The sequence below is a fragment of the Nipponia nippon genome, unplaced genomic scaffold (genome assembly GCF_047370975.1).
Source record: "Nipponia nippon isolate SJK-2023a ecotype South Korea unplaced genomic scaffold, ASM4737097v1 scaffold_13, whole genome shotgun sequence".
NCBI classification, from domain to species: Eukaryota; Metazoa; Chordata; class Aves; order Pelecaniformes; family Threskiornithidae; genus Nipponia; species Nipponia nippon.
The window spans coordinates 5,519,704-5,542,405 of NW_028262324.1; the positions used below are offsets into that span (position 1 = coordinate 5,519,704).

Sequence of the window (22,702 nt, forward strand, 5' to 3'; positions counted from 1 at the left end):
AAGCTAACAACCAAGCCTGGCTGTGCAGTCTTCCTCTCCCCTGGTGCCTTTGCTTAGGCCATGTAGCCCACTCCCTTGTGTTAAGGCAGGATCAACTAAATGCCTAAGACATCCACATAAACTTGTTCTTAAAACCTCTCTCAAGCAAGACTCCTCTGATGTAATTTAAACCCCTTTCTCCCTGCTGTCTCTACCATGAAACACAGAGTTTATTCCCTTTCTGCTGAAGCAGCACTTTTCAAAATGGTATGGTATCCTCAGTCTTCTCTGTGCAAATCTGAGAAATCTTCTCCTGCAGGAACTCTTTTCTACATACTAGGTGGTTCTTGTTCTCCTCTGGACTCTCTCAGACTGATCAACACTTTCTCAAGTGCAGATTTCCTTATGAAAAACAATGCTCAGATGAATTCTTGCAACAGATCTTTGAGTCTTTCAGAACAGGAATTGTAGCACCACTCTATTTTGATCCTAAATACTTCAGAGATGTCACCATACTTGGCGTGGTAAAAATATGAGGGGAGATCTAGGTATCTCCATGATACATCCTGCACTGAGACATTTCTTAGTACAGTCACCAAAGTCATGTCTTGGGCAGTTTCATAACAGCTCTGGACACAGTCAATACTCCATTTAGACTGCCACTGCACAGGAAAAGGCAAACCCAGCAGTGGAGATGAACAGCTTGAGATTTTCTAAAAGGTGTGGACTTCTAAACATAAAGAAAGAATCCTCCTGACATCAAAGGTGTGAAGTAACAGAAATGGCCTATAAAAACATGACATTCAGGAAAGAATATTGATAGGTTGATTTTCTAAAGTATAATTTTAGCACTGCATTGGAAAGCACTGGAATGTATCTAAAGGAACATTATCTTAAAAGAAGTTAGCAAAAGCAGAGGCTAAACACAAGAGCTTGAATTTCCCCCCTTTTTGACTGGAGGTAAGTAAGAAAACTCTGTTCACAGACAAGAAGAAATAAGAGCCAGAGGTTCAAACAGAGGACCCACCAGAATCTGTAGCACAAGAATGTATGCTCTGACAAATACCTTAAGTCTATAAAAGGTGGGATGCAAAAGTACAGAAATACATATGACTGGAACATGATGGGCAATGACAACAGGAAGAAAGGAGGCCGGGTTTACCAAACTAGGAAAAATTCTCATCTTCTCTAGCTCCAGAATACACTCTAAATCAGTGGAAACTAAAACTCTGAAGAAGAGGGAAGAAGTAAGTACACCAGAGAGTAATCTAGACTGCATTGCAAGGGGGAACACAAATACTTTAATAAATGGTGATCAGAATCTACACGGTCAGGTCATTGGCCACCAGATCAAGGGGGTTTCTAGCCTCTGGGGCAAAAGGTCCAGCAGGAAAGACAGAGGTATTGGAGTCTTCAGACAGGGGTAGGATGTTCTTGACCTTGCCAGAGCTAGCAGAATCAATAATGTTCTGCTCCCACTTAACTGAGGTCAAACTGATTAAAGAAAAGAGAATCACAGAGAACACAGCAATAAACCTGACTGTGAAAGCAAAATTATGTCACGGCAGGATCCTGGTCACTGAGCTTATCACAAGCAAAGCCTGCAGCATTTCTCAGTCACCCAGGTAGTGAGCAGGCCTATCATGGGCTTCTCTGTATCCTGGAATATCAAACTGGATCTCTCATTTCTGGTCCAGAACGACAGCACTCCTTAGGTCAAGCTGCGAGGAGGAGCCAGGCACATAAACCTTGGAAAAACTGACCTTTAGTGCTAACCTCCACACTCAAATTGTCATTGCTGTCATACAAAGTAGAGGGATTTGGTTCCTTCCTGCTTGTGTAGCATATTGCTGTCAACCTGTCCACCATATCTTAAACATAGTGTTTTTTTTTTCCCCAGATACTTACAAACAGTTTGGTTTTGAATATTTATTGCAGTAGTTTTCCAAATATTTATATGAATGATTAGCTTATCAATTTTTAAAGCCTGTTTTCCACAGGGAACAGTAAGAAATAAATAACCTGCAAATCTCGAGGGTCTTCCTTACTTGATTCCACTGATTTCATTAACTGATTATAATTTCAATGGTTCTGCTAATTTATTCATTCTTTAGTGAAATGAGCTGCCCCATCTTTCAATATATTGAGGAGACAGGAAATTAAAAGGAGGGAAGGGGAAAAAAAGGAGGCAAGGAAATAAGGGGCCTATGCTTAAGTGCAGTTATTTCAGTACAAACTTCCTTTCAGCCTTTGGATAGCTGAACCCAAGTCTATAGACTTCAGTTTCCTGAAAGATCTGGCACTTAACAAAAATTACTGTACTCCCTTGTGCATCCCTCTGACCTTTACAAGTATGTAATGCTAGATGAAAACCTGATTTTTTTGGCTACTATTTTCACAAATGAAAAAAAGGAAAAAACTTAATGTCTAAGGTGTTAAATATTTTTACATGTAGCCAAGCTGGCATTCACCAACCTGGATGTACGTTTCAGAGGTGCAAGAATAAATGCCAATGCTATAATTTGTTAAATGCTTCTGACGAGCAGCAACTTCAATCACCACAAATTCTCCCAATTTAAACCACTTTTACATAAATTTAAACTTTTCCTAAAACACCCAAGTAAGATTTTTCCACATAGGCTGAGCAAGGCTTTTAGAAAACTCATGGCAAAGATCATTCCACTACTGAGGAATTAGAGATGTAAAAGATGTTAGCTTCCCTATTGGACTTTTTGTTCTTTACTAGAAAACTGCTAAAATTCAGTAATTAGTAAACTGAAAATAACCACTATTAATAATAACCACGGACCCTACTTCTTCTCACATTAAGGTACATATCACTCTATTTCCTGAAAATAGTTATATTACTATTTTACCTTTCACTTACCAGACATGAAGCTGGGCTACTAGAAACCATGAATTCAAAGTATCAGGCATTTGGCACCCTTGATGGGAGGGGGAAAAAAACACAAAAACAAAGCTAAATATTAATATGAATTTCATCACAGGTTTGCACCTAACAGAAATTCACTACACCAAAATCTAAATACTAAATCTAAATTTTCATAATTTAGTTTCTGGCCCTAAACAGTACATACATATCAGAAGCAAACATCATTTACTGTCACACTTGTGCTTAAACTCTGGAACATGCAGCCACAGAATGCTGTAGATTCCGAAAGATTTCATGTGTTTAAAAGTCATTTAGGTAACATTTACGGGGGGAAAAAAATTCCAAAATGGACAATTAGACAAACATGTGGCTTCCAGCTCAGGAAGTCCCAAAGCAGAAGAGAATAACAGGGAAGTATCAACAGACGCTTCGCTCCATTCTTACACTCTTGCTTTAACATGTGCTGTTGCCTCCTGCCAAGGACAGAATACTGTGCTAGCTGGGTCTTTGCTCCAACTCTGCTGTTCTGATTTACTACATGGCTGTACAACCCACAGCACTCTGAGCCTCTAGCCATTCTACATTAGGATTAAAACCACCAACCAACCACAGAAACAACTTCTGTTTCCAGATTTAGCTCTACTCTGATAGCCACTGGGTTTCCCAGAGATGGTTTGCCCATATGCATGTTCACACTATGGATCTGCATGTGCCTTTAGGATGTGAGGCTGGAGATTTAGACTATGAGGCACAGAAACCATATTCCTCCTCCTTATGCTTGAAAAGCATGGACCTATGGGTTATGTGCACATTAAGTCCTTCATTTCCTGTCAGTCTTAAACCTTCCTCCTAGGAAGTCACCTCTATGTCTGCTTCCTGGAGAAGTTTCTAAGAGGAGTACCTAATGAGAAGGATCAGTCACCCTGGCCTACCCAGCACTTGGTCTTGTCTTCTGGACTGTTCAGACCTAGCTGCAAGAAGGCCAGAGGGTATTCAGAACTGGACTCTCCAGTCAGATGTGCCCGAAGGAAGTCAACCTTATCTTGTCTGTGTTGAATATATTCCTTCCTGACTCCTATACTTCTTGGCTCTCAAGTATTACCAAGGAGATTCACCTGGATCATGAAGCAATACTTTTCACAGTCTCCTTCTTTTTATATGCCAACTATGGTCAGGCAACCACCAGAAGAACCAAGTAAATCATCACTATTCCTCCCTCCTCAGAGAGATGACTCCATCAGTGCCTAGGAGGTGCCAAGCTTCATCATTCATACATCACCTCTGCCACCTCTAAGACAGTATAAAGACACTAACAGTCTATGTTTGGAGATTAAACACAAGTTTCCCTCACCCTTCTCCCCTTTTGGCTCTCTCATTCCTATTAGAAATAGTTCCCGTGCCTAGAAATGACTACTTTGACCTAAAGGCATGCCAAGGTATCTCTAACCAGGTCAAGAGTACACAATGCTTGCATTAATCAAACCATTTCATTAAATGAAGGTTCCACAGGCAAGATTCAGAGTAAAACACTTAGTCAACAGACAGAGGTTTCTGAAGTAGAAGTTACCACGTATCAGTCTCCCACCACAGAAATCACTCTTCAGTGGAAACCAAAGCTCACACCTCTACTACTGGAAACATGGAAAGTTTTTAAAGACCTATTCAGTACCCAGGAGGGAAGAATTTTTTCTTTAACTTTCCAAGTGTTGCACTTCTATTTTTATAATTCATTTTTTAACTTCTATATTAGGACTGTCTACATCGCAAATTTAAAGGAGGGATGGCTCCTTTAAAGCAAAAAGCTTGCCCTCAGATATCAGCTTTTTAAGAGGAATGTAATTCTAAAATTTGGGGGTTTGGAACACCTTATTCTGGGAAACTAACTGGGGAGAAAGATCCATCCTATAATTAAACAGAAAATTATTCCATTCAGAATACAGTTAGATACAGAAAAAATGTCTGATGGTAAAGCAACCTATGAAATTACTGTGATTATTATCAGCTGGGGAATAAATCTATTATGCCTACAGAATACACCCTGTTCACATGTCTGCGTCCAGTAAGAGACATGAATGCTCAGGATTATGACGACATACCTCTTCCTCCAGTAATATTCTGCACTTAAAATTCATCAGGTAAGGGATGCGAAACTTGAACAGGGACTTTCTTTTGTGATAGGTCATCTTTGCCACTACCACAATTCTGGGAAGGACGCAATGGGATAATACCCCTACGTCCTGCAAAAAAACAGGTGCACGACGTCACTGTTCCCCTGAACATGACAGATAGCAGCAAGTACCTATAAGGCACCTGATGGGCTAAGGGAGACAGAAGAATCCAGACTCCTGTAGGTAAACTCCAGCCCTTTCGAGCTGCTTGGCAGCCCCACAGGAGCCATCTGAAAGGCTGTTTTGATAGGGTCAGCTCTTTACTACTGCAGCTGCATGACAATTAACAGTATTAACAGTTCAAGATGAATTCAAGGTAACGCTACACTCCATATTCATCAGACAAACTTCAGCTCAGCTCTCAGTATCACCAACCTGATCCTAAGAGCTCTTTTGACCTTTCAAGTATAAGGTTAGGCATGAAACACTCTCCTCACAGGTGGCTACTTCCTTCATTTTGTTAGAGCTACCCAAGCTCTGCAAGCTTTGTGCACAGAATGCCTGGCACCTCTGATCTTGCTACTCCCTCTACTACTTCTCTGTTCTCCTTTAAACAAGAAACAGCTGAAGTCCTAAAACAGCTCCACTTCCCATACAAGCAGCACAGTACAGACATTTGGGATGTAAGCTCTAAAGCAGAGTTCCCAAAGTTTTGTCCATAGATGATCACAAAACAGAGAGACAACAGAATGGCAGGTATAAGAAAATGAACTGCAGTGTGATACTGGAGAGTCAATTAAAACATCTCTTTTATATACTACAGTGGCCTCATGACTTGCATATCCATAGTCCATGTTTTGGGAACTGCTGTTCTAAGACATAGTACAGAGAAAGCCAGTTCACAGGGCTCATGCTGGCTAAAGAAAGTCTCAGAAATCCCCCCAGGTATCAGCAGAAATGCATTGAGATTGCAAGATAGCCTATAAGACATGAAAGGCTATCATTATACTAGTCCTCAACACCATACTATCCTGCCTTTACACTCTATGTCGCCTCTGTCAGAGCACTACCTGACAAAATCCACATACCAATCCAAGTTCCATAAGGTCACGTTGCAGTTGTTATTCATGCCACAACATAACCACATCACCGAAGCACGTCCAGAAACACTGAAGAAGGCTCTATGAAGAACTGGTTCTGACCACACAGTGTTAGTTAGCCCAAAAATGGTTCTACACATGCATGGATATACACTTTCCAAGGCCAGCTCAGTAGGTTAACAACTCTCACAAATGGCAAAGAAAAAACTAATAAGCTCTCCAGAGACCAGAGCTGACTCTATGCAGTTCATTTGGATATCTCAACACCATGCAACTAGAGCCAGAAGTGCTGGGGGCAGCAAAGCATAAATACACCACTAGATCTACGTACAGCCAGCTTTGGCTCAGGCAGACCTGAGCTGGGTCCCATGCAGCACCATTACTACTCTTAGGGTTCCTAAGCAATGCAATTCATCATGTGGGTGTGCAGCACCCACATCAGCATAGTATCAGGCACACCTGTGCTTGCTGCATGACCAAGGGAAAGAATTAAGAGTTAGTTGCTTCCTGTTCCTACTGGTCCCCCAGGCTGCTTTTCTGGCAGTGAGCTGCAGTCCTGGCTTAAGCAATGCCCATTTCTATTTGAAAAAGGAGCAATTCAGAACACAAAAAAACCCCAGCTCCTGACTGACCTCGTTTGATGACAACATGGTGAATTGAACTAAAAGCTGGATATCTTGCTTCATGCCATGTTCCCCTCTCTTAATCCTGTACTCCTCACCATCTACTTTATGCCACAGCTGCTGTCCATCAGACCCTTCCATGCGCCACTTCAATTCACTAACACAGCAAAACAGTAAGTCAGTAAAAAACTGGGCCGCTTTCTTTCAGTGACTTAAACAGTTCACCAGAGGACATGATAATTGTGCAGTCCAGAACACAAGCAGAGGAAGATGGAGAAGTTAGCCTTTTCCCTTTGGCCACTACTTCAACTCAGCTGCCCACAGAACCACAGCCTAAAGCTCCTTCATTGGCAAAGTCAATTTAAAAGGTTCCCGCCCACCCCACACAGTCTGTGTTTTAGGAGAAATAGTTTTTAAACACGGCTCACGTGCCTGTTAAATTTGAGAGCTAATCCCCCAGACAGTTGCAGCTGTAAGTAGATAGAAGTAACAGAAACTTCTTATATCTGTCTTTATAGGAAAGCAATAACTTTTTTGGAACCACAACCATAGACAAGCCAAGACAGGCATTCTTGTAACACCAATGGGTGCATCACGCACTCTGTCAATCTCGGCAGGACAGCCTTGTTCCTTACGTAACAACGGTCTCAAGACAATGCAAACATAGGTTTCCCTGGCTGTAAATTCAGAGATGGACTGGCTACAACTTGTACCACAGAGGAAAAAAGACAAAAGAAGCAATGAGGACATTCTGGAGAAAATTGTAAAACTTGAAGGCAAGGCTGCCTGCTGTTTCTGATATGTTTAAAGTGAGGGGGAGCTCTGGGAATTTTCTCTCTAAAACAGTAAGACAATATCAAGAATACAACTGAAGTCATTTTACTCAGTATTGAGCCTGAAAATCTGTGCCAGTATCTTTTTCACAGACATGCTTTGAAATTCCTTTAAATTTTTATCTAGGGCAACATTTATATAGCCTTGTACAATTAACTTGTTAAGCAGAGATAGTGAAAAACCAGTTAAAAATAGCAAAGCCTCTATTTGAGAGGCAAATATGACAAACAGAAGAGAACTTATCTGAGAAAGTCTGAGAGGGCACACAGCTGGGGAGAGGTGTGTGCACAGGAAAAATGAGGTTCTAATTTTTTCATCACTAATGATGAATCCTGCTGCTCAGAGAGTTCTCTCACTCCTGCAACCGCTGAAACCACATCACAGTTTTGGAAAACCTTCTGAAAACCACTGGAAAATCTTGCAGCAGCAACACCATGTACCAAACCACCCTCAATAAGCTCTGCACTAGATGAACACACAAAGATGTCCCTTCAGCTGATCTCTCAAGAGGCGGCAGCCCCAACCTGTACTGGTGCATTGTAACGCCATAAAAAAGCATTTGGTAGCTCAGGAATTCAAGTGACAGGCTAGATCGAGGCAATGGGTTTACTACCAGCTAAATCACACCAACATAGGAAATAATTCACATAAGAATAAAATATTATTAAAGCTTATGTACGTCTCAAAAAACACATCTCCCCCATTCAAGCCAGATTTGATACTAGTAAAAACTGCAACAGGTTTTTTAGCTAATAGCTAAAAAAGCCATGTGCAACGTGGAAAAGCCATCCCAATTCAAGCCAATATTATTCCCATATACTTAAAGGAGGGAACTTGTGTCTCTCTTCTAGTCATACTCTCTATCCACTCAAGAGATGTGTCCTGGTTTAATGCTGTCATGGTCAGCAAAACACAGGAAGTCTCTAAGTTCTAGCCAAACCCACCCTGTGATCTAACTGACCCTGTGTCATAAAAAAAGTTGTGCATCAGTGGACGGAGATGGTTCTCATATGTGCATCCCAGTTATACTGGACCTTCTCACAGCTGGTCATGGGACAGGGTAGGACACAGTGGCCATCTGACCACAGTAAAAAAGGAAGAGATACCTGGATTCTGAGTTTATCCCACCTCTGCTAATAAAAAAGGCAATATCCTTCAAAGTCCAGGATATTCTGGGTTTTACCTATCCTACCCTTGTTCTGCATTGCAGCAGGCAAAATGTGACATTCCCAGACTCCAGAGTGTGCCCTTGAACCCTTGCCTCTTCAGAGCTTAAGGGAGTGCTGTAGTGCAGACAGCTCCTGTTTGACCATGCACAGTTAGGGTCTGACAAGTCTTTTTGCTGTCATATTTATCAGTATAAATATATGTAATGAATTTTCATCAGAAGTTCTCTTACCAGGGCAATAGTCCAAATGACATCAAGTCCACTACTTACTGTTAAAAAATTCCTCGTAGTCAGTTTTCTCCACACAGCATGTGTACATGCGCAAAGCTGCTACCTTGATTTTCTAAAGAAAAAGAAAAGACAATACTTAAAGTATTCGTCATGAGAGCTAGTGAACACTACTGTTTTTGTTAAATACATACACTATCATTTTCTGAAAAGACTTCTTCTGAGAATCACAATCACTTGAGATTTTCAGAAGCACATTAAACTATTATATCTCCCAGGAATGACACAAGTATAATCAATCTTGCCTTGAGCCAAAAAAATGATTAAATGGCTTCTTGAATACCCTTCCAAATCTAGTTTAATATAATGTCATTACAGAAAAATAAAGGAAATGGCTTTCCTTACAGAGACTCCAAAGATCCCAATTCACAACTCCTGGTTTTCTCCAAAAACTTTAATTGATGTATACCACTCAAAGTGTTCTGTAGAATTTAAGTTTTAAATATTAAAGAAGTGACATACCAGATGTCCTAAGAATATCTTTTTTCCTACAAAAATGAAAATTGACCAACTAAGCTTCACAAGTGAGAAAGGAATCCCAAATGATGAATGACATGAGGTATACTCAGGTGCTTTGGCAGTTCTAATTTTGTTCTTGGCCTGCCATTCCACCAGAAACACCTTCAATGTATCATCTATAACAAAGATACACGTGCTGAAGCTTCAAAGAGCACAATAACTGATAGCAAAGATCTTAAAGAGCTGTCAGTGATTCCTGTTTACTAACATCACGGGGAGAAAAATAAAAAACTTTGAAAACTCCAGAGCCCACTCCCCTATCTAAGCCAGGAAGCAGCACTGGGTTTGGGTTGCTTTGTTTTATTATCTTTTCTTTCTTTTTATTTTTTTTTATTTTTAATGATATATACTAGGGATCATCTCAGTGCTCACTATACTACAGAGATGAGCACTACGCCTGTCAAATGGCACGTCAAATTACCAAAGTAATTATTTGTGTCTCCTCCAACCAAAAGAAAAATAAGGAAGTTGCAGCTGATTTCCTGCTGTGGAAACACAGGAGCCATTATTTTTCTTATTCAGTAATCTCAAGCTTCTGTCAAAAATCAAGTATACATCTAAACTTCTTGCAGTAAAATAATTTACACTCCTTACTGGAGTTCTGAAGGTTTCCTTTTTAAAGGAAACACTGCCTGGCCTGGGAGTAGAGATCTCCCTGGTGAAAGCCATTGCCCCAGACCAGGCATTACTAGACATTAAAAACATATTGTAAATAACAGTCCCTGCAATCCAGCCCTTAAATAAGGCAGGTAACACAGGAGAAACTGGTGAAATTTAATCATGGAAGTTTTAGGGTGTAGAAGAGGTGTGGGGGAAGGGAGAAGAAAATGGAAAAAAACAAGAGAAATATTAAGAAACTTCCCTAAGATCTCATAGAGAGCACTGGCAAGGCCAAAAATGAACTCGGGTCTCTTGGGCCCTAACCACAAAATAACTCTCTCCAAACCCAAGTTCGCTAGCCAAAAGCAGGCAGTAAAGAGTAGCAATTAAGGAGAACTCTGAATCAACACTTAGAGCTAACAAGAATCTTTATTACAACAATATGTACACAAACACATGGGAGAGAAACTACTCTCTCATGAGGTTTAGCATCACCCAATTAAAAGCAACTGATTTTAACCAAAATACCTAACCCCCTTAGTGTCAGTTATCTTTTCTTTATATTTTCTTTCTGAGGAGCAAGATGCAACCAGCAACAGTTTCAGATCAGTCTCGGAGGAGGTCCGCTCTACCTTGCAGATATTCAAAGCACCTTATAGGTTTTAATTCCTGCACAGTTGGGCTCAGCCCTTCCTTCAACATGCCTTTTCCTCTCACTCCTTTATATTGTGTCCTAGTTCAGAGCAAAGAAATCATGAATTTCATCTCTGTCTTCTTCCTTATGCATAAGGAACTGAAGGTGTCTCTTACAGAACTGCTCTCATTTACTCAATGTTAACAACTGCTTTTATTTAAAAAATGCGAAACAGGAGGACCTATTTGTGACTCTGCCCTATTCAGCTACTTCTGAACAGCGACTAAAACAGCAATTGTAACGTATCTCACTACTGTCCATTTGGGACACCCTCCTGTCACAGAAATACAGAACACTGAAAGAGGTTCAGAGAAGAGCAACAAAAATCAAAACATGAAAGAGTCTCAATAACAGAAACAAGTTAGACGAAGCCTGCTCAGTCCAGAGAAAGACTAAGATATTATGGAATATATGAGTCTATAAAATCATCAGTGGAAGGGAGAATGTGAACATACACTCCAAGGAAAGAATAATCACCATTTTTTTTAAGTACAAAATTAAAAGGCACCAACTGAAAACAACTGTACTTCTTTCCCCAGTGGGTACTCAAGCTATGGAACTCCCTGATATTGAATGCTATGGATGCTATAAACTTACAAGAGTTCAAAGTGCAACTGGACAAATTCATAGAAGAAAAACCCATTAATAGATATTACAGAAAAATGCCTAGTTTCATGCAGGAAGTCCTGAAACAGACAACTGTTGTAAACTGGAGGAGCACATGAAACAAGTATCATACTATGCTTTTCCTGTAATTAAATTCTTTCTAGATTACTGCAATTGGTCATTATTAGAGAGATGATGGTCTATACGGGTGTTTGACTTAGATCGTGAGGCTGTTACTGTGTTCTTTGGTGCACAAATGAAGTGAAAAATAAGATATCTGAAGAAATTCAAGAAGGCTTAAGACTCTACAAACCAAATACAATATTCCTACTTATGTCAATGATGGCAATACACAGATCGAGGGAGGTTCAAGCTATGGATTATTACTCCTCACATCACAAACCAGGAATTTACATGGGTAATAATTAGAACTTTTCCATTAAATACTGCTCCTATCATAAGAAAAAAAGTGTGGGTTTTTTGTTTGCTTTTTAGAACTCTGAAAGTATCAAACAACCAAAAGAATTATTAAATGAATGCTTTACCCATCTGCTGTACTTCAGTGGTCCTGTGAAACCCATTGCTTCTATTATCCTTGTGAAAGCACCCACTTTCTCTTCAGATGGCTGCATGGAATCTTTTGCAGAAAGATGCTGTAAAATGGAAATATCACATACTTCAGTTTTAACATTTACATCTGACAAATCATTGTAGTTAGAAAGCTACAAGTTTAATAGAGAATTTTAGGGGGTTTGTTCACTTACTTTGTTCAACAAAACAAATACATATTTAGGTCTTCTCTGCAAAATATTACACTTTTTCCTGGGTGACATTCTTCTGTTTATGAATGCAAACATTGCATAACTTTTTTGATAAAAGCATCCCATTGGAAGCTCAGGCTCCAATATTTTGTACAGAAACCTGCTTTCCAAAATACGGCTCCCATTCTAGATTCCCATATTATTTCTAGATGCGTCTTTACTTGGGCTTAAATATTTGCAGATAAAATGAGCAAACACATCACAGAAATAGAGTAAATAAAGCTAACCTTTCACATTCCCTCTCTTACTCTCACAGGCATATCATATTCTAGAGTAATTATATATTATATGAACAAATCAGCTCCGTCTTAAAACTAATGAAGCTACATGAACCCACCATTCTTACTGAAAAGCTCCCCCAGATTGTTATTCCCCCTACAGTTAATCTAAATGGTACTTGCTGAAAATCCAGATCAGGAAAGTATTTAGTCCTCAATGATTTGCAGTGTCTGCAAACACGAAGATAAATGTTCTCTTCCAGATTAACTACACACCTTAAACACCATTGGAGTGATAAGAAATCTTCGTGGCATTCTGCCTCTAAGCATCCTGGCAGTAGCAATCAGCCATCAGTAATTACCACTTGTACTCCAGCAAATAATTTCTAATGAATTAAGTATGCAGTACAAACATTTTGTTATTAACAAATTACTCTACTTTTAACCCATCTAACCAAAATCTAATGCATATGAATCTCCTACATATACTTGAGGAATACAGCTGAGAACCATTATAACCTGAGAAAGTTCTCTCATCAAAGAAATGTTCAATTGCTTTAAGTTGCTGGAATTTTACCCTAAACACTTCCCCCTAACACATGAACATACTAAGAAAATAATTGTCTTAGCAGGGAAGCAATTTAGCAACATAAGGATGGCCATACATGGCCAGAACAAACACTTAGACCAGGATGCCATCTCCAACATGGACCAGTAGCAGATACTTGGACAAGACACAAAAGCAGAGAAACATGGCACACGTGCCGCAGCTTCCTGGGGGGTACCTTGCCCAGCTTCTGACAGTCATTCCTGCAGTAGAAAAGGTATCCACACACTCATTTTTGGCAGCTACAACTGGATGCACCTTCAGCACCCCAGTGTTTGAAACTATTTAACCTCCATACCACACAGAGTCGTGGTACATGAGTTTCACAGTTTAGTTACGTAAAAAAAATTCCCTTGTGCCTGTTTTAAATCCAACCTTGCCATTTCATTGGATGCTCCCAATTTTCCTATAAGAAACTGCAAACAACCATTTGCTATTCCCTTTTCCAGTATCTTTTATGACTTTTATAGGCCAGTATCATACATGTGCCCATCAGTTATCTCTCCTTAGTTTAGAAGGGTCCTAGAATAGCCTCTTCTCATACGAATGATCACATTTCTGATCATTCTGGCTGTACTCTCTATAGCTTTCCTAGCACTAGTATAGTAATTTTTGAAATGGCATGAATGATAAATAAAGACATATTAAAATACAGACACATATCCTGCACAAGTTGCTATACTTAATTAAAAACTAACTGTAAAGGTGACAAAAATTGTAGCTTTGGGACATAATCAATCCCTATGTATATCCACACACAAGCTTTAGCATTTCAAATAAAATGCTTTGCCCTTGTGAACTGTCCATAGATGGCTATTAATGTCTTGAACCCCATCATGCCTAGTATTCAGGTAAATAGGAAGAAACATGCTCAGTGCCATTTTCATATCTATCAGTCACCTAGTAAGCCAGCATAACACTGTCCAAGACCTCCTTTAATACTCAGATCCTTGCTTTGAATGCTGACCATTAAACTTGTTCACCAAGTCCCCTATTATCATCCAGAACAAAAGCATCTGCAAAGGCACTTTCCTACTCTCTGCCACATGTGATGGACCCAGTGAGTCTACTGATGTGTATGTGAATATTTAAACCAATTTTTAGTACTTTCTCCTCAAGATTATCCCATGCAATACTCTTCTCCTCTGCACTAAATATGACACCTAACCTTACACCATAAGATAACTCCATAAGCCCCCCTCTAGCCAGGCAATGATAGGATATGCTCACTGCAGAACTTGTGTCCCAATAACCACTGCCAAACCAAAGTCAGTAAATCAACTTTCATCTCCTCCACAGGTATTAAAATCATACTAAACCCCCGAGTGAATCTAGGCAGATTAGTTTTACTACATGCTTCTCATCTACAAATGCACTATGAAGTCTCCCTCAGTATGGATTTTTCATTATGCAGAGAAAGTTAAGTTAAAAACCAAAATTATCTTGATTCAACTGTTGTTAGTTCATCACCAAAAAAATGATTGACTGGAAAACAGTCTTTTTGTAAGAAACGCCATGATTCTTGCTTCATTCTTCTGCAAGTCTGCCTGGACTAGCTCAGGAGATGGAGAGGGGATTTAAGCAGTGAGTGTTTGGTTCAACCTATGGATAGAGGTATGCAGTTCACCCTGCAAATGCTAGGACTGCAGCCAAATGCAATTAAACAGTCCTATAAGCGTATATAAAATCAGATATAGAAAACATATAGAGAAAACTTCAAAAATATGTTTTATAACTCACTCAGAACAAGATCATCAAGACACTGAAAGGGACATAAGCCCACCTCAGGCTGACTTTCCTGCTCAATACCTGAAATTCAGTGCTCAAAGCGAACAATCCTCTGAATTTTGACGCCAAATATAAAAATGAAACGATTGGAGCTCACTATTAATTCTAAACCAATTTCTCACCAGGAGTGCATAGTTAAGTTCACATTTCAAAGATGAGTAAGTATTTCTCTATTCAAAGTAATAAGGTTGCAGTCCAAAAACCTACCTCAAACCTTACCTACACTGCTGTAAACTGCTTCCTCTCTGGTCATAAATCCTGCCTGGCTTCTTACACCAAGGCTATTTTAACCAAGAAGTTTCCCGATTCATCTTGCAATTTCTGTACCCTTCCCCTAGCTCTTTCCAATACACAAAAAGCAAGTCTCTGACCCCTGCCTTGAAGATCTTCATGCCACTCCTGGGTTGTTAGATCTACCATCTTGTCATCCATTGCTCTCCCAGACCTGCTCTGCAAACGATGCTTGTGCAGGTATAGGAGGGGCGGCGCAGGCAGGCATAAGGACTAGGGGTATGCCCCATGTTTGAGAGCCTGGATTCTATACTTAGCTCTGGCCATGGTAAATTGTGCAAGTCATTTGTATGCCTCAATCTCTTTGTCTGCAAAATGTTTGGTTTACCTCACCAGTTGAAAAACACTGGAAAATTTACTAAAAAAAAGAAAACCTCTGGTTAAGAACTAGATGCAAAAGAGCAGCCAGGGGTTCTTTCCTTCCACACATCTTGTTTTCCTTCATTTTGTCCATCCATGTCAAAATAACCAATTTAAAATACTTCTTAATATTTACCTCTAGCTCTACACCAACAAAATACACAGTTAGGCAGACAGCAAATTGGGATTGTTGCTTTTATGCAAGTTTTACCCATCAATCCCTAACTTTCTTTTTCCTTCTGTCCTCTCATTTCTTGTGCACACATTCCATTTTGCCATTTTCTTCACATTGCATTAACAAGGGCAGGATCAGGATATTTATTAGTTGAGAGATGCTGACTGCCTTAGATTAAGTGCTAAACTAATCTTATGGAGATGATTCATGCTCCAGGAAACTTCTATTCCAAGACAAAAGACAATAAATGTAAGAGATGCAGAGGCCACAAATTAACAAAATAGTACAGGTGAACAGTAAACAAATTATTACACAATAATTAGTCGTTATTAGTAGATTGCATGACAATTTTCAGTGTTTAGCAGATAGCAAAACTGTCATTACACATTAGTCCCAAGCTAAAGAATCAGGAAACATCTTGCAACTTGTAATATGTATGGGCAACTTCCATATTTCCCTTTTTAAAAGTAAGAAAGGAACATGTCTCCCACCCTAATAACTATTCTCCTTGGTTTTTTTCCTCATTGGAAAGAAGCCCTTAAGCTTATAATTGGAAAATTCACCCCAAATATCCCAACTGTAGCTGCACCTTCCTGTGCTAGCACTTCATTTTCTAGAAAGGAACAGAGAGCACTTCTCAAATTATTGGATGCATTGTTCATGCTATACTAAAACATTTTATATAAAAGTTGAATCATCTCCTACAGGTTTTGAAAAGTGTTTTGTTACCTGTATCTGTATAATCCCTAGCACAATGTGCCCTCCGACAATAAAAACAGCAAACTTTTCTAACCTTATTTGTATTGTAAAACGATCTGTTTTGCTGTGTAATGGCTCCATTGGCTTGAATCAATCCACCACAGGAATTAGACAGTCGGAACTGGCCAGCCTTGCGTCTCTAGCAAAAATGATAAAAAAAAAAAAGAAAAGAAAAGAAGAAAAAGAAGAGACCATTGTCTAGTAAACAACTTTACCCCAATTACCCTTAGTTTGCTCCCCAGTCAATTACAGTTCAGTCTAATCCTGAAAAACTTTATATCACGAAAAGCACAAATTTATTATCATAACTGTTACAAATGAAATGGTTGTCCATGCTTAAGGCTCCACACCACACATTTTCTAGTGTTCTGTAAATGTACTGATGGAATGGAATGGCAGAACACTTCACTCTCAAAAAACACAGGCTATCTGCTTTGATTTTCTCACACACTACTTCTAATTATGGGTTCTATCTCTAAATAAAGAATAATTCTTTTTCCTGGTCTTGCAGAGAAACAGAGTTTATGCTATTTTTATCTACAACTTTATTGACCATTCAATTGTCCTTGTGGCCAGGACTTGAGCAAAACAAATTATGGGGTAAAAGGTATCACTACAGCCACTATAACTTCACAGCACGATTTATATTACAGAGCTACTGCACAATAAAGAAAACTACCAAGTAGGAGTGAGTGGTATCTCTAGGTAAGAAGCTGCACACCGAATAGAACATCTATCATAGCCTCCCAGTACACCCAGATTAGCAATAACTTGTTTATGAATAAATTCAGACAAAGTAAATATGCTGGTTTGTGCAGAGCAGTCATCCCCAGAAGTCTACCGAACCTACTGGTGGCTCAGAGTAAGCCCAATTTATCAATCAACTTCACAACTGCTCATTTCCCTCTCTACTCCCAACATTGTATGCTACTTCATATGGACTGGTGCCTTAATGGTATGGTTGTGTCACAAAAACACAGGCAATTTTCCCAGGACTGGAAGGTCTTATCTGAGAAAAGACATCCAAGCCAAAGAGCTTACAGAATTAGAAACTCACCTGTAAGTCATGGCTCTGTGATACAAGTTGTAATAAATAGGAGGACAAGGAAGAGGCTTAATCTCCGCTCGTTTCATTGTATGCAAGAAGGAAACACCAAGAGATACACTCTAATTCTATTCAGATAGCCTGCATCTATTCCCATTTTCTACACATTTTTCACCTCTTTATTATTAACTGCTATTACATGATGTTCTAGTTAATTTATTACGGATAGACACAATCTGACACTGCAGCAAAACTGCAAAGCGGTGCTTTCCACTGAAACAACACTACTTAATGTTGTGCTGTGCTAGGTAAACATGCCATAAGTACTAGAAAATCCCAGGCTACTGTAAAGTGGAGATGTTCTATAAAGTGCTGGAAATTACATGCAATCATGACTACCTTGTAATAGCTGCTTTGGAAAAAATGACACCTACATTTGGACTTCTGCATTTAATCTACTCACAACAGATCATTTGGATCCATTAAAAGACTACATAGCTGGAATGAAGACAACTGTGTAATAAAGAGTGGGAGCTCACCCTTTTAGCAGCAGAAAGCTTTTAAGTTGCCTTGATATTTCAGCAATACACAGACAGCGAAGACATCACTTTTGGAAGCTTCTTTGTTTGAAAACCATGACTTTTTCTTACTAATTTAAACTTATCCCATTTTTTACACACTTTAACATACTCTGATATCCTACCTGGAAAATACCAAAGAGCATCTGTCTACACTGGCCTTGGACTGCGGTTGTCTGTAATAATCCACTGCATGCTGCTATCCATTGCGTTACTCCAGTGTGGCAGCTCTGGAACAGAGAGACCAGCAATGAAGAGAAGGACCCTAATACTCAGACACAGTTTAACTGTCCTTCTGCTTCCACAAGTTTTACTCATTTATACAACAATCCTCAGATTAAACTCCCAACTTGCACTTGATAAATTTTGATTTTAAAAAAATCCTCCCTTCCAGTATAAGCATGCAACCCAGGTTTGATTGCAGAAACATATCAGGCAAAGGAAATAGTGGGCTGTCTGCATCATAAAACTAGACCACAATTTTTATATCTATACAATAAATTCAAATGCTTAAGCAGCATTCTTCAACTGAGTGATCTCTAATAAGCCCTCATCCAACTCTCAGCTTTTATGTATCTTTGTCGTACTTTACTCAGGCACAGCTAAGAATTTTAGTATTTCAAAAGCGTATATTATCCCAATAAATTTCAGTGAAGATAATTATTTTCTGTAATGAAAATGTCAGGTAATATGGAAAAGAGGTGAGGTTTTCTTTGCACCTTTCATTTTCTGCAATATTCAAGTTAGCGCATTTGCCTCCTTCATACATGTTCTACATGAATACTGGAAATAATGTATATATTATTAGAATGGATATGGTTTTTTTCTAATAAAAATAGCTTCATTTTCAATTGGCCACAAAGATGATACAGAGATTGAAGCATCCAACATATGAGGACACGTTTAGCTTTGAGAAGACTGCAGGCAAATCTTATCAATTTCTATAAATACCTGACGGGGTGGGCAGTCAAACTCTTCTTAGTGGTGCCCAGTGAAAGGACAACTATGAGACTAGCAAATCTGCCCAAAGACTAGGAGGAACAGACACAAAACCAACTTGAGTTCCTGTTCCCCGCTCCCTGTACCTGTACAGTCACTGCTGTCCCTCAGGTGCAGTGTACTGCCTCCTTGGCTCTCACAGAGCTGCACTTCTAATCCATTAAGGGAATTGATTTGGGTTTTTAAAAACTGCGGACAGAGGCACTACCTTAACAAATGTGATTAGTGTTCACTACTACACCTTTCCAATTCTACTGTAGTGAGACTACTTAGTTTCTGCTCTTTCTCTGTAACATCACTACCTAGCAAATAAAATTATGAAAATGATACATTTCTATCGAAAAAGACATTTCAGCTGAGTACCACAACGTACTTCTTGAGGCAATCCAGTGCTCTGACATAAACAGTTCAACAAACACTTAAGTGAGAAAGAAAATTCACCATTTTTAATAAATAATTACTGCAAGATTCCGAGGCATCTGACAGAATTTTTTTGAGGCTTTTTCTTCGTATTAAGAAGGAAAACATGCCTAGGTTGCAGTATGTCTTAGAGCTTGAATATACTGGGGTTTATAGCTGTTGAAAAGCACCACTGCAACAAAACTGAACAGAGACACATGAAAACATAAAATAAGCATCTGCACACTTAAAAGGTGAGATGTGATAAACAATCAAGTAATAAAGAAAAAGACAAATGCACAAAGCGGCAGAGCAACAGAAAGGCAACACGATGAGTTAAGGTATCTTCCCTAAGCCAGCATCACTGTTTGCAGAACACAACCTTCCTTTCAAATTACATGCGGTACTTTTATATCTCCACTTGGCCGAAAGAAAACGTACCAAGCACAAACTGAACAGGATTACTCAGGAATGGTCTGCAGACAGCGCAAGCACCTCCTGCAGCTAGCTGCCTTGTCAAGATACAGATGAAAGAATATCACTACACTTTTCTAAATCCTCCTGGCAACCATTAGGAAAGCCTTAGGTAGCAGACAAACTATTCATCAAGATCTCTTCTTAGGTAAAGAACAGCTTTATCATAATGGCAGTATTAACTAGTAGAGCTGAAATGTTTGGACAATAACCAGGACTGTGCCAAATGCTATGAGCTCCTGAGAAGGCTTGAAGACAGAAGAAAAAAAAAATTTCCTTTCTTATGTCAAGCACAAAAAAGAGACACTGAAAGTCTGAAGACTTATTCTCATACAATTAGACAGCTATTAAATTCTAATGCAAAAGCAGATGCTGGGAAATGCCAAGGATCAGCAAAGCTTGAGCTGAAGCATGTCGCTGCTGTCAGAAGTCCCCTGCCTCCCGACCGTGTACTCCCACCACCTACTACAGCCCATGTGCTTCTCTGATTACAAAGTAAGGCAATTCTGATCACAAAAACAGCAAACTACATCTCCCCTGCAAAGAGAAATTTTTCTGGCCAGGCTGGAAAGTTCAATCAGGTTACTTTGCCATATGAATGCCAGAAGCAGCTGAGAAAGGAGGAGCTGCCCAGGGACAGGTAAGCCGAGGAGACAAGTCCTTCACCTTCTGCAAGTTAAGTTTTCATTGCAAACCGCACCCTGGGGGTACAGCTCCACAGACAGCTGAACCCATCTGGTGACTCACTGCTTCTCTACCGCTCTCCCTGCTCCCCTCCTGCCCGGCTTCCCCCTCCCTTTCTGCTAGTGATTGCCTCTTTAACACATTAAAACTGCAGGAAACTATTTTTATGTTGCCACAGTTCTGCTGTTCCAGCATTTGGAGCATCGGGGCCAAGAAAAATGCTGGAGGAGGCAATGGTAGGCAACAATGCAAAAACATGAGCAAGGAGAAAGAGTAGGAATGGGAGGAGGAAGCAGGAACTCAAGCTCACTGCATTTCAATTGCTCTCAGGCAGGTTTGCTCTCACCTGATTTCAGTTTGAGAGCTGAAAGGACAGGGCTCACCATGCTTGTAAAAACCACACCCTGAGACATCCGTTCCAAGAACTTAGTGGATTAATTTCGTATGTGGATATTGCCCTCTGACTAAAGGCCTTTCACCTTCCTGACAAATCTGTCTCCACCCAGCAGCACTGGCTATCCCTGTATTTGTGTTGTGACAGAATATCAGACCCAGGCGCAAACTTCCCTTTTCTAGACTATATGCTAAGAACTGGTACTCTGCTGCAAAGACTTTAAAGGCTAATAGAAAGAAAAAAAGGACACAAATGCATGATAAAGAAGAGTTGCATGATTAGTAATCCACTCTCACTCATTCATAGGAACCCAATCTCTTCCACTTAACACAGAAACTGGAATTTTTATATTGTCCTTGCTATCAAACATCTTAAAGCGAGAAGGGAATCTCTAAGAACGGGAATCCCCGCCGCACAGGGTACATACACTGTGCCCAAAGCAAAAAGAGAAGTACCAGACTGAAAAAAAAATTCTCAAGCCCCAATCAGGAGTACTAAAGCCTTCCGTAATTCTTATGTAAACACAAACTCTGAAGGAAAAGCTCGACCCGCTCCTTCACCAGAGACCACTGCCGGGGGAGGGGGCCCTGGGGAGGCGGGAACAGCCGCTGGGTGCCGCAGCCAGACACCGCCGAGCAGCCTCTTCCTTATGCACGTCGTTCGGGGAGAGGCCAGGCCGCAGACAAGCCGCGCAGAGGGCGGCCCGCGGGAACTGGCGGGACGGTGCGGACAGCCCGGGCACCACAGGGGTGGCGCTGGGACAGCCCCGCGGGGACGCGCCCGGCCGCACACGCCGCTCCTTCCCGGGGCGGAGAGGGCGACCCCGGCCGCCGCCGCCACTCACCGCGGCTCGCGCCAGCGCCGCCATGGATCCTGGGCGCCGCTTCCGGCGGCGCGGCGAGCCCGCGCGGCCCCTTCCGCCCCGCCGGCTGCGCATGCGCGGGCCTGGCGGGGGCTGTGTCGCGCGGCGGCCGTTGGCGGCGGGGCGGGGCGCGCGACGGAGGGGCTGTGCCGCCGGCGGGAAGCGGTGTCATAGAATCACAGAAACATAGAATCGTCAAGGTTGGAAAAGACCCTTAAGATCATCGAGTCCAACCGTTAACCTGTCACTGCCAAGTCCATCTATACCATGTCCTCGAGCACCACATCTGTCCGTTCTTTAAATACCTCCAGGGATGGAGACTCAGCCCCTGCCCTGGGCAGCCTGTGCCAGTGCTTGACCACCCTGTCGGTGAAGAAGTTTTTCCCAATGTCTAACCTAAACCTCCCCTGGCGTGAGGCGGGAGGTGTCGAAGGGCGGGAGGGGAGGGTCCCGGGCCTGGGCTGGGTTTTGGTTCGGAAGGGGGAAAGGTGGCAAATCCGTGCCCGCCCGTCGTTGTCAGCCCTCTCCTCTGGAAGGCCCGACCCACAAGGGAGATGGTGGCTGTGCTTTACTCTGCCGCTTGGCAGCAGAGAGAGCAGCGTGAAAGCAGCGGTAGTTTCTTCTGGCTGAGGTTGATCTGGCCATTCTGGCTGCCCCAAGCAGGAGGCAGCATGTGTGTGAGCCTGCACAGGTGCCAGCGCAGGGATTTCACAGTGCTAGTACCAGGAGAACATCGCAGAGCCCCTCATGCCAGTGTCCCCACAGGCCCTGGAGCCAGCACCTTGCTGCCAGGAGCGATCCCACCTGTCTGCGGTGCGTATTCCCTGCTCCTTGCT

At 41.0% G+C, this 22,702-nt stretch overlaps 1 protein-coding gene across 3 annotated transcripts in view; it reads right to left on the reverse strand.

Annotated features, from left to right (window-relative positions):
• UQCC1 (ubiquinol-cytochrome c reductase complex assembly factor 1) overlaps nt 1-21,943 on the reverse strand; it is a 50,616-nt gene extending 28,673 nt beyond the window's left edge. The window contains exons 1-6 of one of the 3 annotated variants that reach the window (XM_087750171.1): nt 19,495-19,837; nt 18,180-18,284; nt 16,466-16,570; nt 11,958-12,065; nt 8,976-9,048; nt 2,867-2,924 (exon numbers count right to left, since the gene is read on the reverse strand). In XM_087750171.1, coding sequence (XP_087606297.1) covers nt 2,867-2,924; nt 8,976-9,048; nt 11,958-12,065; nt 16,466-16,570; nt 18,180-18,284; nt 19,495-19,581 — 536 coding nt within the window. In that variant the 5' untranslated portion in view covers nt 19,582-19,837. Of the gene's footprint in view, nt 1-2,866; nt 2,925-8,975; nt 9,049-11,957; nt 12,066-16,465; nt 16,571-18,179; nt 18,285-19,494; nt 19,838-21,848 lie in introns of those variants that run through there. The other 2 variants (XM_087750170.1, XM_087750172.1) reach the window with 2 other exon arrangements.
• Nucleotides 21,944-22,702: the final 759 nt, after the last annotated feature.